At 41.0% G+C, this 15,469-nt stretch overlaps 2 protein-coding genes across 2 annotated transcripts; both read right to left on the reverse strand.

Annotated features, from left to right (window-relative positions):
* Positions 1–273: 273 nt before the first annotated feature.
* Positions 274–4,534, reverse strand: cldnk (claudin k). Its single transcript, XM_054758890.1, has 2 exons — positions 4,387–4,534; positions 274–2,819 (listed from the first exon to the last, which is right to left on the reverse strand). The coding sequence occupies exon 2, from the start codon at positions 2,704–2,706 to the stop codon at positions 2,059–2,061; it is 648 nt and encodes a 215-aa protein (XP_054614865.1). The 5' UTR covers positions 2,707–2,819; positions 4,387–4,534; the 3' UTR covers positions 274–2,058.
* A 253-nt stretch (positions 4,535–4,787) lies between these two features.
* On the reverse strand, positions 4,788–13,636 carry LOC129171426 (E3 ubiquitin-protein ligase TRIM39-like). Its single transcript, XM_054760069.1, has 10 exons — positions 13,584–13,636; positions 12,444–13,461; positions 11,145–11,157; positions 10,929–11,069; positions 9,134–9,412; positions 6,708–6,785; positions 6,366–6,623; positions 6,140–6,287; positions 6,044–6,070; positions 4,788–5,332 (listed from the first exon to the last, which is right to left on the reverse strand). Exons 1-10 carry the CDS (start codon positions 13,600–13,602, stop codon positions 4,788–4,790), a joined length of 2,526 nt encoding a protein of 841 aa, XP_054616044.1. The 5' UTR covers positions 13,603–13,636.
* Positions 13,637–15,469: the final 1,833 nt, after the last annotated feature.

The following is a 15,469-nucleotide window of genomic DNA, read 5'->3' on the forward strand; positions in this document are numbered from 1 at the left end:
AATAAAAGCCTGTTGTTCTGGCGATCAAGTCTGAGCCTTGTGTGTCTCGCCAAACATTACAGTAACATTGCTGACACCTAGTGACCAGTGTAGAATACTGCATTTCATCAGTGTCTTTGAATGCGTCTTTTGAATGCTTTAAATTTGTATCTTAGTTCGTCATTTTTATGCTTGAGAATTTTTTTTTTTACTAATAATGGGTCATATTCAACCACAAAACAGAATGATTTATTAATATATTTTTTGATAAAGTGTGTACTCACTTCATGGTTAATTAACACTTGAAATCTGACCACTCTATGCTTGTGGTAAGCATTCAGACCTCGTTTATACAATAAAATCGTACAGGCTGCCTCACTGTACAGTATTCACAGTGTGTGTCCATCAACTTTGTTACAGGCTGACGTCGGTCACGTATGAGTCACTACCTGGCACTTGGAACACTAGCACACATTGTTAGTGTGCTGCCTGCTGTCGTGCATCCTCAAGTGAGTATTGTGTTAGTCTGTACTTGGCTGCTACAGTGGAGACGATGCAAAAACAACATTCTGGCAGAAGAAATTATGCAAATAAAATACATTTAATTGACTATTTGATTATTATTATTCTGCCCTGAAATTAATTACATTTTTAAGATTTTTTTTTTAACTGTGTCAGGTTTAAAAGAAAAGCTCGGGGTCCTCTGGACAAAAAAATGCTGTTGAAATCAAATATATTAATATGTTTTTCCACTTTAAACAACTCAATCTTTTAAACGTGCTTCTTGAAATATACATGCGGTATCAATTTTAAAGATATTTTCAGGATTTGGGCCGGTATGTTTTACAAATGCGGTATCAAAAAATGCATTTGTATGGTTTTAATGGGATATATGTGGTCACCAGGAACAAATGTGTCACTTTTTGGTTATTCTCTGGCAAGTTTCACCTAGATTGGCTGTGCATACTGCTTGAAAAAAAAGTGAAGGGCACAAAACGTCCCTTGGATCACTTAAGATGTTTACACAACTCCACTGTTCTTTATAGAAAAAAAAAGAATGTGAAAAAAACACACAGTATACACCATTCCAAACAAAATGCGTAAAAATGGCTATGGTCTGGCATATTTAATTTATATCGGCTACATATGCTCACTGCTTGAAAAAAATGAATGGCATCGAATGTCCCTTGGATCGCTTACGATGTTTGCACAACTCCACTGTTTTTTATGTAAAAAAAAAAAAAAGTAACAAGCTGAAGTGAAAAAAACAAACTTTTTTCGGCATGCCTGTGAATATTCTCATTCATCCAGGTCATTGTATTCTTAAGGTATTCCATCGATTGCAACATATACAGTATTCCAAATATGAAGGATTGCATTAGTTTATCTTAAGACATACGTGGTATTAAAATGGCATTTTTAATGGTTTTCAAAGGGACATTTTTGGTCACGAGGAACAGTTATGTCACTTTTTGGTTAAAATGTTGTAAAAATGACTATTCTCTGGCAAGTTTTACTTAGATTGGCTGTGCGTACTGCTTGAAAAAAAAAGTGAAGGGCACAAAACGTCCCTTGGATCACTTAAGATGTTGACACTGTTCTTTGTAGAAAAAAAAAAAAGCTAACGTGAAAACAACATACGGTACACACCATTCCAAACACGCACCTGCCTTTTCTGTAGCAACGTAAAGGATTGCGTTAGTTTATGTAGGCACAAATGTGGTCTAAATAAATGGGACATTTTTGGTCGCAAGCAACAAATGTGTAACTTCTTGGCTAAAATGAATATACTTTGGCAAATGTCACCTGTATTGGCTCCATATTCTAGTACCTACTGCTTGAAAATACATATAAAAAACTGAGTAGCACAAAATGTCCACCAGATCTCTTAAGGGTGAGTTGCTAAAATGGGAAAAGGCACATTTTAACATTTTTACAGAGCAAATGTTTTATTGTATTGGACGTTGACAGAGAAGAAAAGGTTATTTAAGCCTGAGAGCAACATTAAATATGAAATAATTTACTTCAAATCAAGAGGAGAGTGAATCAGGCTTGTTGGAGGAATCTTGCTTTCAGATGTTAGACGTAACCTTTGACCTGTGAGGCTGGCGCTCTGCGAGGACTGCTCTCCCCGCTGCTAAAAGTGGGAGAACCGGGCATGCCAGGCGGACTGGAGCCGGCGTACAGCAGAGACCCCCCAATAAGAAGCAGCGCTGACGCCCCCCAGCCGATGTAGAGACCCGGGCCTAGTTCACGCTTGTGTGGGGCTGCCACGTGCGGGTCGTAGAAATCCCTGATGATGGAGTGGGCGGTCCAGCAGACGGGCACCAGGAAGAGGAACCCAGCGATGGCAAAAAGGACACCGGAAATACGTGCGATGCGGGCCTTGAGGCTGTTAACGCCGATGCATTTGGTGCACTTTACCCCGAGTACCCCCAGAGCTAGCGCCGCGCCGCACAGCAGGATGGAGAGCACTGTGAGGCCCCGGGCAGCCTGCATGTCGCTAGGCAGAGCCAGCAGACTATCGTACACTTTACACTGGATCTGACCCGTACTCTGCACAATGCAATTCATCCACAGGCCTTCCCAGATGATCTGAGCTGTCACAATGTTGTTGCCGATGAAGGCGGTGACTCGCCACAGCGGGACGGCGACGACGACCGCTCCGGCCACCCAGCCCAAGATGGACATGATGAGGCCGAGCAGCTGCATGCCTGTGGTTGCCATGGCAGACTGTGATGTGATTTCTCTTGGTTCTATGTAAGTCTCTTCTTGTTGAGTCTTGATATTCCACTGCTTTGTCTTTAGGTGATGATGTCACTGAACTGAAACCAGGAGATCTAGAATCCAGAAAACAAACAAATGTGACATCACACATGCAAACCCCAACATGCATATAGTTATCATAAATATTTAGTTTAGTGGGTTCCAGGGAGAAGTACACAGACAGAGAATGGCCGTCTTTGACCGGGGAGGCTGTGGGTGGTGGGCTACGCCTTCCATGACGGCCAGAGCGGGTAATCTCGACGAGCGGGAAGCGACGCAGAACACAAGCGAGCTTTCATGGAGCAATGCTGGTGTGGGCCAAGTACAAGCCAGGACCAGTGGCATCTTATTTGTCACATTTGACCATTTCTGTGCATCAAATTATCCAGATTATACTTTATAATCTTAACAGGAGCCTTCGAATATGCAGTATCTCTACCAAAGAGGTTGTCGCCATTGCTATTTGTCAGCAAAAACCGTACTGGAACCAAACATTTACCTACGGAAATGGATAAAAAAAGTGTGGAACCAGTTTTCCAGAGTTTTTCCACTGTTGTTTACAATATTACATAAGTAGTTTTTCATGTTTTTCCTCATTTTTCAGTCGATACCTCATGAATCGCATGATACAATTCAGGTATTTCTACCAAACACTGAAAAAAATAGCTTATATGTGGTTCTGCATCTGACTCTAGATGTAATAGAATCATATAGATAATAAAAGTCTTTATATAGAATTTGTATTACCTTGGCTGGATATTTGTTAGAAAAACTTGACATTTTCTTGACTTAAAAAAAAAATAGCTATGGATATGGACAAAAAGTGGATTCAGGATTGTATAGTCTATTTTTGATATCATCCTACAATCTGGGTCAATAATGTATAAGTCATTGAATAATGGGACAACATTTCTACTACATTTTGTGAAAAAACAATATTTTTTTTTACAAAGCAACATCTCACTGAATAGCATGGATAGGTACTTCTGCCAAATTTTTTGAAAAAACATCAGAATTCCAGGATTTTTGCACTTGGCAACAGGACATTTTTAATTTGTCAATAAATAATATAAACATTGTTAGATCAAATCCGGGCATATGCAGATGATATCTACAACAGGTATGGTAGCATTTTCAGTCAGTAATTCACCAATGTCATCAAATTCAGGGGTTTTCTGTCAAACTTTGTGAACAAAGAGGAGCTCATTTTAAAACATTCAGGATTCCAGTATTTTTTGGGCATATTTTCTAAATTTCTCAAGAATGAATGCATGAATTTGATTAAAAATGATACTGAATAATAGATATGGATATCTACAATGGGATGCCAGCTGCAAAGTATGGCCGGGTGGCATTTAAATACACAGAAAGAATCAATAATAATTCACCAATAATAATATCAAAATGTAAGTGTATTTCCACCAAATTTTGTTAACAAAGAGGAGCCATTCTTTAATTAATCATTTTTTGTTTTGTGGACATTTTCCTTAATTTCTCAATGATTTATGCATGGATTGTATAAAAATCTCTATCTACAATAGGAGGCCAGCTCCTAGTCTTGGTGGATGGTACTCAAATACATAGAAAGTCATCTTTTGCTGTCATTTCTAATATTTTCATTAAAAAACTCATTCTCTTTACCTTTAACTGGACTGTCCTCGCGCTCTGTGGCTCAGTTTCACTCGGTCCAAAGCCCTGACAGTTCAGTTGAGTCCAGAGTCAAATGAAGCTTTGTGTCAGAGGTCAGGTGAGCTCGAGCGGACACTCTGGACCGAAGTGGCGAGGATGCATGCCCAGGCGGCGTGGCAGTGGGCAGAAAGTGTGTGTCAGTGTGTGTGAATGTGTCTCCCGGTGCCTGGTGGATGAACACAATAACCCGCTGTTTGGCTGCTAAACCCCCCCCCCCATCTCGGCTCCATCACAATCCCACTGTGGCCACGCAGGGACATCCATAATGTCCTTCATTGGCGTTGTATCCTTGAGATGTTAAATGTAAGATGTAAATGCTTCAAGCAATAACAAGGAGGATTACTACATTCTATCTAGATGCTGCAAAAACTAGAGCTTATGATTAAAGGGTCAGAATTCTTTCCCCCATGCAGTCTCCCAGGACTGAAAAAAGGATACAGGCTGTCCGTAAATGTGTCCGTGAACGTGTGGATGTGAAATCCCGTCTCTGCGCAGTAGAAGGACACGCGGCCTTCGGGGTAGTCCACGAAGACGCCCACTTTCCTGGGCTTCTGCTCCAGCGCCACCATGGTCACCGGAGCAGTGTTGGCGACATATTGCCCTCCCGCTTTCAAGCTCAACGTCCAGAAACCGTTAGCGGGACACACGGTGAACCTGCCCTTCCTGTTGATTGACTGTCGGACGACTCCCAGGTTCCACTCCATCTTCTCCCCGACCCCCACCTCCCAGTAGCACCTCCCGCCGCTGATGCTGTCCTTGCCCAGGACGTTGGCCACACGGTCGAAGCGTTTGGGGTGATCGGGTACCTCGTGTCGCTTGTCTGTCTGCCTCACCTGCTTCCTGTCATCGGAGACGGAAAGGGACGGGTGGGCGGTCTTGGCGCTTAGATTGACATCCACTGTAAACACAGGGAAACAGTAAGCGTTAGCATTTGTATGCTATCAGTTCAGGAGAGACGTCAGGAGAGTCGCTGCTTTTTCTTTGGCTTTTTGAGGCTTTCACTTGCAAAACTCAAAAGAAGGAGCAGACCCAACAAGATGCGTTGATAGAAGAACGTGAGAAAAGAAGAATATAAACAGGAACAGGATACGTGTCGTTATCAAAGTTAAGGCACCATGTTTTTTAAACGTTTTTATTGGTTAACTTATTTTTGTACACTTGTAAATGTACTTGTAATTTAATTAAGAATCAATTTACAATATTTAAAATGTATTTATTATTTATTGCATATAATTGTTCTTATGATTAGCTACAGATTTTTATTAATTATTATTTAAGATTTGTCATGTATATTTATTTAAATCAGAATTTTTTTTATTAAAAGAATTTAAATTTAGATTTTAAACCTTTAATATACAGGTAATTATGAATTTTGGACAAATGATATGCGTGAAACCCATCTGTGACCCAAATCAACCTTTGCCATTTGTTGTGTTATATTGTTTTTACCCTTAAGGTTGGTAAAATGTTACGAAAAACATTGCGTTATACCAACAGTTTGACCTCGGAACAGATTATTTCTATTTCCATTCATTCCTATGGACAAAGAGGAGCAGTGGAAAGTAACGAATGAACACAAGTGAATGTATATGTGCAGGTAAGGACTCACCTATGTATCTCTCTATTCTCCTAAGTTCTGTTAAATAAAAGGCGGATTAGGTCAGGAATTGCTTCATTAGGAACATGCAAAAAGTATATTCCTGACCTGATTTGGAGAGCCTGTTGACTTCCACTTTTATCTTCGCCATCATTTCGGACAACGCTCTCCTGGTGACCCCAACACATGGGTCTGTTTCTATGGTAACCATGGACCAATCCTTCATCTGGACTGGACGTCCAGTGGGAGTAACATTCTGCATAAGAACACGCAGGTGATCTACACTGATGTTTACCATGGGAAGAAGAAGGAAAAAAAAGGAGGTGGTGCCTACAGTGATATCCTCCTTTGATTCCTCCTGCTGATTGGAAGCTTTATCAGGACTTGGAGGGTCAGGGGTCGGGTCAGCGGTCTCCTTCCTCAGTTCCCAAATCTCCTGTTCCAGCTCTTTCACCAGAGTATCCACTTTCTTCTGCTCCTCCCGTTGACGATCTTCAATGGCCAACACCAGCGCTTTGTGGCTCTTCTCCATGGCGCTCACCAGTGCCGAGAAGACCTTCTGGCTCTCTCGCACCTCTCTCAGGTAAGAGTTCTGATTGCACCACAGAAATATATGTACATTAGTGGTAAAAAAAAAAATATGTTCCAGGAATTATGAAGGTGTTTTTCAACCAACCTTTTGGAGCTCAAGAGAACTTTTTAACCTCTCTATCTTCTGCAGCCTCTCCTGAATCATTTGCTCAACATCCATAACCTTCACATAATAAACAGACATCATCAACAACATGGTTTTGCATAAGAAACTGCATGTAAAAGGCTGACAGATGATGTCACCTCCATCCATTTTCTATGCTGCTTACCCTCACGAGGTCGCAAGGGTATGCTGGAGCCTATCCCAACCGACTTTGTGCTGGACTGGTCACCAGCCAATCACAGGGCACATATAGATAAACAACCATTCACACTCACATTCATACCTATGGACAATTTAGAGTCGCCAATTTGCCTAACATGCATGTTTTTGTGCATACATGCATGTGGGAGGAAATCGGACTACCACGCATGTATGTGGAGAACATGCAAACTACACACAGAGATGCCCATTCGAGCCCAGGTCTTCCCGATCTCCTGACTGTGTGGCCAACATGCTAACCACTCGGCCACTACAGTACCAATGAAGTACTGTTGAATTATTCTATGATTGCACTGTTTTCACTTTCCTGTTTGCACAGGTTGCAGGTTGCATGGCAACCTTACCACACCAGCTGCATGCTTACTAGAATACGCAATCAGTTAAATGCCAACACATAATTACATACTGATCCAGTCAGGAAGGAATAAACGCCCCTGCATGTGCGTGACTCAAGCGTAGCATTTAGCTTAGCCAGTTCCTAGTTTTCAGCACTACCTGCTGATGCGAGCAGGAGACCAGCGCTGTACTTTTGACATTTTCCAGACATTTTTTCACTAAAAGATTTAAACGACAGAAAAGTGTGTCCATATGATCTCTTCACAAATGTGGTTGTTTCAACAGCATAACAAAGCAATCTTCAGATACGATGCAAATATGTCCCTTAGTGACTGTAAACAAAATACAGAGATGATCTGATAGTTATTTTGTCCTTAATATTACAAACTTTACCCCTCACAAGACATTCTGTTTTTTAACAAAAGTGGTCTGTGTTTGTGTGCTAGTCCATTAGTTAGCTACCTTCCGGGTTCATGGAAATGATGTAATACAACAGGACTGTATCATTATTGATTCCGGGAACCAGGAAACAGTTCCATTGTGACGGAAAAAGTCTCTCTCTCTTTCTAAGAAAAGCAAAAATGTTGTGTGCCATATTTGTGTTTGTTGCTCGTCAATTTGATAGCGAGCAGGTTACTTCCTGGTTCATGGAAACTATAATACAGCAGGACTGTAAACATTAACAATTTTGGGACACAGGGAACGATTCTATTGTGACTCAAACAGCAAAAAGAGGGAAAAAATCCTCTAACAAAAAACAAAAAGAAGTTGTGGAGTGCCATATTTGTATTTGTTGTCCATCCATTTGTATGCGAGCAATTCCTCGTTGATGGTGTAATCCAACAGGACCGTACCATTATTGATTGCAGAAAACACGGGGAATGGTTCAATCATGACTCAAACAGCAAAAAACTTGATTAACTCCTTTAAAAAAAAAGCAAAATAAAACTTGTAGAGTGCCATGTTTGTGATTTGTTCCCATCCATTTGATAGCCAGCAGGTTACTTCCTGGTTCATGGAAATTATATAATACAGCAGGACTGTAACATTAACAATTCTGGGACCCAGGGAATTATTCTATTGTGCGTCAAACAACAAAAAGAGAAACAAAAATCGTCTAACAAAAGCAAAATAAAACTTGTGGAGTGCCATATTTGTGTTTGTTGTCCATGCATTTGTATGCGAACAGACTACTTCCTGGTTGGTGGAGGATACTGTAATACAACAGGACTGTACCATTATTGATTCCAGAAAACACAGGGAACGGTTCAATTGTGACTCAAACAGCAAAAAAACTTGATTCATTCCTTTAACAAAATCAAAATAAAACTTGAAGAGTGCCATATTTGTGTTTTTTGCCCGTCCATCTGTATGCTAGCAAACCTCACTGCGACTCAAATGGCAAAAAGATAAAAATATATTCTTCTAACACTTGGTGGCAGAGTGGTTAGCATGTTGGCTACACAGTCTGGAGATCGGGAAGACCTGCGTTCCAATCTCTGCTTGGACATCTCTGTGTGGAGCCTACATGTTCTCCCCGTATGTGAGTGGGTTTTCTCCGGGTACTCCGGTTTCCTCCCACATTCCAATGCATGTTAGGTTAATAGATTTTAATTGTCCAGACGTATGAATGTGAGCGTGAATGATTGTTTGCCTTTGCGGGTGAGGGTGTATCCCGCCTCTCGCCGGAAGTCAGCTGGGTTAGGCTCCAGCATACCCCCTTGTGTTTGTGCAAGTTTGTGCGTAAACCTGTTAGCTATAATATGACCAACAAACAATGCTAATCAGCATTATCACACATTTTCTGTTTTCTTCCATCATGTACACAACAGCAATGAAAAGGGACAGGGTACCGTCTCTTCCTCAGGAGGTTTCTGTGCCTTCGTCTTCTTATAGTTATCTGAGATGTCGGACAGGATGTGGTTGACGCTGAGGTCGGGCCTGTCAGCAAAGAGCCTCCGGCAACGTGGACAGTATCTGGACTGGTGTCGCGTCCAGAAGTCGGAGAGACAGGACAGACAGAAGCTGTGTCCACACGGTGTGGTGACTGGATTGCTGAAGATGTCCTTACACAGAGAGCACAGCAAGGACTTCTCAGGGAGGAGGCTGATGGTCGAGGCCATTGTGGCTGGCTGGAAATATCAGGCAGGACGTGGAAAGTCATTAGATCGGAAAAGAGGCTGTTTTAGTGCGCTGACTTGGTAATCAAAAATAGTTTGTTAAAGGTCCTATATGTTATTACTTTTCTTGTCCCAGAGGTCCCACAATAGTGTATTGGAAATGGCCAAAATCTAGCCTTCATGCTGGAATTTAGATATTAAAAAAGTGCTTTTAGTCAGCCCTACTATAGGAAGACATTGTTTTGTGTGTCTGTAGCTTTAATGCTAATGAGCTGTGTTTATCCACTTCTGTCTCCAACAGTATTAGAGGGTAAGGTTAGCCCATTCACTGAAGAAAAACAAAATGATTAAACTTACGGCTTCCACATCTGTAGCTGACTGACGGCTTTATTTTAAGATGTGTGGAGAAGCCTGCCGGGAGGTTTTTCTCACATTTGGTGGTCATACAAAGGCTCTAGGGATGCATATTATTGATATAACATCATTTTAAAAATAGGGGACCTCTAAGTATTTACATGGAGTAATTTTTTTACTTCTCATATGACAACATGTATAAAATAATTAACAATGAGAAGATTTTGGTTTAGATACAGTCTAGTTTGGATGTTGTTTTCATTTAAAGCATCCCATAACCCAGGGGTGTCCAAAGTGCGTGCCCGCGGGCCATTGACGGCCCACAGCTGTTTTTCTACTGGCCATCGGCACTTTTTAAAAATAAAATCAAACCAAACAAACTAAAAAAAAAAAAAAAAAACAGCAAAAAAGGAAAAAAGAGCAGTTATTTTTACACAGGACGAGATATTAAAAGAGTAAAGTCATAATATTGTGAAAAAATAGCATAAAGTTAAAAAATGGAAGGAAAAAAGGTTGTAATCCGAGAAATAAACCAAAAAAATGCAATTTTAACAGTTAGAATATTATGAGAATAAAGTCAAAATATTATGAAATATTTGCTATTTTAAGTGTTAGAATATTATGACAATAATATTCTACCCACTCCGAGTACAGCTATTGATATGAATAATTTAAAGGGGTGAATAGCTACACATACAGATAGTGGTGTAGGTGCTCATCCCTAATGAGGTAGTTTAAAAAATGTAAAAGTGGCCCCCGCATCCTTTCATTTTTCAGTATGCGGCCCTCGGTGGACAAAGTTTGGACACCCCTGCCATAACCCATCTTCCACACAGCTATTGTCTATTTTTGATTTTGTCTCTTTCTGCTAAAGTACCACATACAGTAGACTTCCAGAGAAAGAAAGCAGTTATTTAGAATATGCGGCTTGCAAAGCATGCGGACAAACAGGTAGCCACAGAACATTACATCATTACATAACCCAAAGGAGCTCCGACAACACAAGCAGGAGCTACAATAAAATCGTTTTAAACAGCGAACACATGTCTTCCATTGTACAATCAGGTTGGACACACACTCCCGGAAACTGACAATTCTGAATGATGTCAAAAGTCACCTGCCGGGAAGTGTTTCCAAATAAAAGAGAGGTAATTAACTCTAAGTGCAGCCTTACCTGTCCTGTCCAGTTGCTTCTCTGGTACGTCTGTTGTCTTCTCTCCACAAGCAAACAGGGAAATACTAATAATGGCTCATGCTTCCACTGAGGCAAGGTGTGCAGTCTAATAACAATGGCACTCTCTGTCGAAACTCCACCCTAGATGTTATCTGAGCTCCACTCTGAGCAGGACACGCAAAATACTACCAGGAGGCTGAACTAAATGGTGTATACAGGCTGCAAAACACTATGTTGGCAGCAGAATACACACAGTAGGTGTTCCATGTAAAAAAAAAACAAACATGTAGTACAGAATAATTTCGCCCTATTGGATACTGTAGAAGAAAAAATGGACAACTCATTAGGTACACCAAAACAACCGTCATCCAAGAGCTGTATCAAAAATTAAGTACATAATAATGCTGGGTTTTAATTTTTTTTAATCGTTGTTATATTATTTATTACATATAATAATATTTAAATCAGGGATGGACAAAATTACTGATGAAGAATGGAGTGAAGTGGTGAGCATAACAAAGCATTTGCAAAAGAAGTAATATTCAAATTTATACTCACGGAATTTAATCAATGGCAACTGGACTGTTCAGGTTGTCTTGGAAGACGTTTCGCCTCTCATCCGAGCAGACTTCATCACAATTGTTGTCCTATCTAGTCATCTAGGACGACCTGAACAGTCCAGTTGCCGTTGATTCAATGCCATGAGAGATGAATGGGAATATTAACAGGCATATTCAAATGTATCCATCCATCCATTTTCTATACCCCTTCTCCTCTTTAGGGTCACCGGGGCAGGCTGGAGCCTATCCCAGCGGACTTCGGGCGACAGGCGGGGTACACCCTGGACTGGTCGCCAGCCAATCGCAGGGCACATATAGACAAACAAGCATTCACACTCACATTCACACCTATGGACAATTTAGAGTCACCTATTAACCTAACATGCATGTTTTTTTGGATGTGGGAGGAAACCGGAGTGCATATTCAAATCTATAAGATATATTTTGTTTTTTGTTTTTAAAAAATGTTAGATTTTTTCTTATGAATTTAAATTTCAAAATGGCCATGTTTTATGTTCATAAATGCAAAAAAAGAGTTTAAAAGAGTTTTCTCCTTTAAAAACAAAACAGCATTAACTATATTGGATATTTATTTAGTATTTTGTAGCATTTCGTCTCTCGCTTCTGATTTTTTTTCTTCTTTTATTGTTATTTTGCTATTACCTTTTGTTTTATGTTATTTTTATGTACATTAGTTCTTGTAGTTCTGTTCAATTAAAAACAATATTGCATTTGTTTAAATGTTCAAAGAATTTTTGTCATTGTAAAACAGAGATATTGTGTAAATAAAGATGTGGAAAACGCAATTTTCTAAATAATATTTAACAATGAATTATTTTAATTAACTATTTTAATGAAAACAGCATTATTGTCTGATTAATAATAATACAGCTCTTTTATTGTGTTTCGTTAGATTGAGCAGGTGTACCTAATGTTGTGAACGAGCTGTCATGGCCGAGTCGTTGCAAAGAAACGATTAATGAAGATGGAATTGAAGTTGAGTCTGGCGGGAGGGGCCACTCTGTCCTCCATGTGCTTAATGGCCACCTGAGCTGCACCCCCTGCCGACCCACCAACCGCGCCCCCAATGACGCCGTAAAGAACCATCCCTCCCGGCCCCTCTATGGAGCCAACCAGCGCCCCCATGACAGCACCCACCATGACGCCCGTCCCCACCCCCCTGGCCAGGGATGTTCTCAGCCAGCAGTTGTCTATTTCCGCCTTGGCCCTAATCTCGGCGCTGACGCTGGCCGTGTGGGCGTCTTTTTGGCGGTACAGCTCATCTGACAAGTACTTCTTCTCCAGCTCGCTCCACACCTTCTCGTTATCCGCCGTCATCTTCTTCATGAGCTTCTTTTCCTCCTTCTTCACGCTGCGCTCTGCCTTCTGGAACGTCCTACTCGAGAAGCAGGCCCCGCCTAAGGAGGCCACCAAATATTCTATCTTCTGCAGCATCTCTCGCTCGTGGTTGCGCTCCCTCCAGTTCTTGTTGAAAATGTAAAAGCGGCCGCCAAAGTCCTCGATCAAATGCCTCAAGGGCCAGTCAGTGTTCTGCACCAAGCCCTCCAAGGAAGCTCCCTCCGGGTTCCCATCGTAGGCCAACAGCACGATGCAGTGTCTCAAACAGCGTCTTCCGAAACGCCTCATCATCAGCTGAGGGGTCCTGATGTCGTTAGGGGAGATTTTGCCCAAGTCAAAGGCCACCAGGAAGGCATGCGGGCCAGGCACGGACAAACACTTGGACCTCCTCACCTCCATCTTCCTCTTGGCTCGAGATATGTCTTTGTCGTAGATGTTGGGGGCGTTGATCACGGCCACTCGTCTTCCGGCCAGCTCACCAAAAATCTTCCTGCTGCCGGAAATACTGGAGATATCCTTGGAAAACTCCTCCCTTCCCAGGATGGCATTGGTGAGCTGGAACTGAGATGGTCCACTGCTGCCAACCACCATCAGCCTCAGCTCCAAAGACGATCCTGTGGAAAAGTAACAAACACATGCGCATTCATTAGTGTTGTTACCTGTACTTTGTACCGTCCTCCACTTTTTAACAAATTTCACTGATGCACTTCTGCGTTATATAACAGCAAAGCCTTACCTTTTTTTCTCTTCTCCATTTGTGGATCAACATAAAGTGTTCAGCTGCCACATACAACTGGCCTGTTCGATGAAAACACACCCCTAAATCTCTCTCTCTTCCTGTCTCTCTCTTTCTCTCTGATGTTGTAATTGGTTACCAGATTTAATATCAAGTGGAAAATGTCCTAAGGGTAGTGGCGGCAAGCACATTTATTATCTAATCAAACACCTATCTGCAAAATTTGTATTCAAATTGACAGTTTAGTATGGAAATCTCTATCAGTGTCACGGTTATTCTGCATTACACGATTCTGTGTGGTTAAAAATAGGCTGGATTTTACGTAAAATATGATATATTTTTGCGGCTTTTAAATACAATTAAAGTACGTTTTTAAAAGGTTTCTTCGACAGCCACACACCAGACAGTGGTGTTCCACAGTTAAAGATAATCAATACCTCATTAGATTCATTTGATTTTGTCCTTGCCATACTCCAAATATAGACCATTGTCCTCGTGAGGCATCACAGCAACAGTAAAAGTCAGTATTTACAATAACATGGTGGCAAATTACTGCAATTGACTCGCGGCCAGTCCAGGGTGCACCCCGCCTCTTGCCCGAAGTCAGCTGGGATAGGCTCCAGCATACCCCCGTGACCCTAGTGAGGTTAAGCGGCATAGAAAAAGGCTGGCTGGATGGATGGATGGATGGATGGATGGATGGATGGATGGTGGCAGATTACACAATCTCATGTCAATTATGCAGACACGCACTCCACGTAATCACTATGATGGCCGACAGGGGCAAACACACAGCGACGTCCAAACCCTCCAAACAGAGAAATGAGTCAAAAACACATAAACACCCAAAAATGGATGCAACTGAGAAATGCTGCAAATTAGACTGCAAACAGATAAACACTGCAGGACCAAGAACAAATGCAAAACAAAAATGCAGTGAATGTCAAAAACACACACAAACACCAAAAACAACTGCATGAGAGAAATGCTGGATGTTCTTTGAACAAAACAGAAGTTTTCCAGGCTACCAGGGGAGTCAGATCTGAGGGATGGCCACCTTTGAAGACATGAGTGGGACATGCCCAGAAGAAAGTTGGCTGACTTTTGAAGAGCTGAGCACATTCAAAATACAATACAAGCAGTTGATGTTTGCTAAATGTAAGGCAGAAGAGTCTTGCTCATTATACTGATTGTTCTGTCATGCTTGCTTTTTTATTTGTTATTATTTATTATAATACTGATTATTATATACAAAATATTACATGGAATGCAGGAAGTGAATAATATGTACTGTACAAGATGTGGAATGGATGGGGGTAGAATTAAATAAGCTTTGCTTCTCCCTACTCCTTTTGGGCATGTGGAACTGTGAAATGATGATTCATGCATGTTTAAATAAAATTAAACCAAACCAAACCAATAGTGTATAATATTATGGCCCCCAGTAGGCTGGAAAGCTTCAATTTTGTTCCATAATGTGTCAGAATGCACAGTATCTTTCACTTCTTTACAGTTGTTTTTGGAGTTTGTGTGTATTTTTGACATTTGCAGCATTTTTCTTTTGCATTTTGATAATGCAGCGTTTATGTGATTGCAGCGTTTTTTATTTGCAGCATTTTCCCATTGCTTTTTATGGCGCTTGTGTGTTTTTGGTTTTGGACCATTTCTCTGGAGTGTTTGGACTTGGCTGCACATTTGATGGTTCATACAAGAGATGTATAAAAAAATGATGATCCTTTAAAAAAAAAATCCTGTGTTATATTAAAGTATATTTTCTCTTTCATTGCCCAAAAAATGTTACTTCACTTTATTCTGACTCATTTTGGAGCATCTGAAAGCGGAACTGTTGTTTGTCTGGAACATGTTTCAGGAAGAACATTTCATGA

Source organism: Dunckerocampus dactyliophorus, chromosome 18, assembly GCF_027744805.1.
Source record: "Dunckerocampus dactyliophorus isolate RoL2022-P2 chromosome 18, RoL_Ddac_1.1, whole genome shotgun sequence".
NCBI classification, from domain to species: domain Eukaryota; kingdom Metazoa; phylum Chordata; class Actinopteri; order Syngnathiformes; family Syngnathidae; genus Dunckerocampus; species Dunckerocampus dactyliophorus.

Excerpts from the sequence above, each read along its gene's own strand:
- cldnk (XM_054758890.1), bottom strand. The coding sequence starts at position 2,706 with ATGGCAACCACAGGCATGCAGCTGCTCGGCCTCATCATGTCCATCTTG.
- LOC129171426 (XM_054760069.1), bottom strand. Across the intron at positions 6,624-6,707 it reads GTTCTCTTGAGCTCCAAAAG|AACTCTTACCTGAGAGAGGT; the intron begins GTTGGTTGAAAA and ends TGGTGCAATCAG. Across the intron at positions 6,288-6,365 it reads AATCAAAGGAGGATATCACT|AATGTTACTCCCACTGGACG; the intron begins GTAGGCACCACC and ends GTTCTTATGCAG.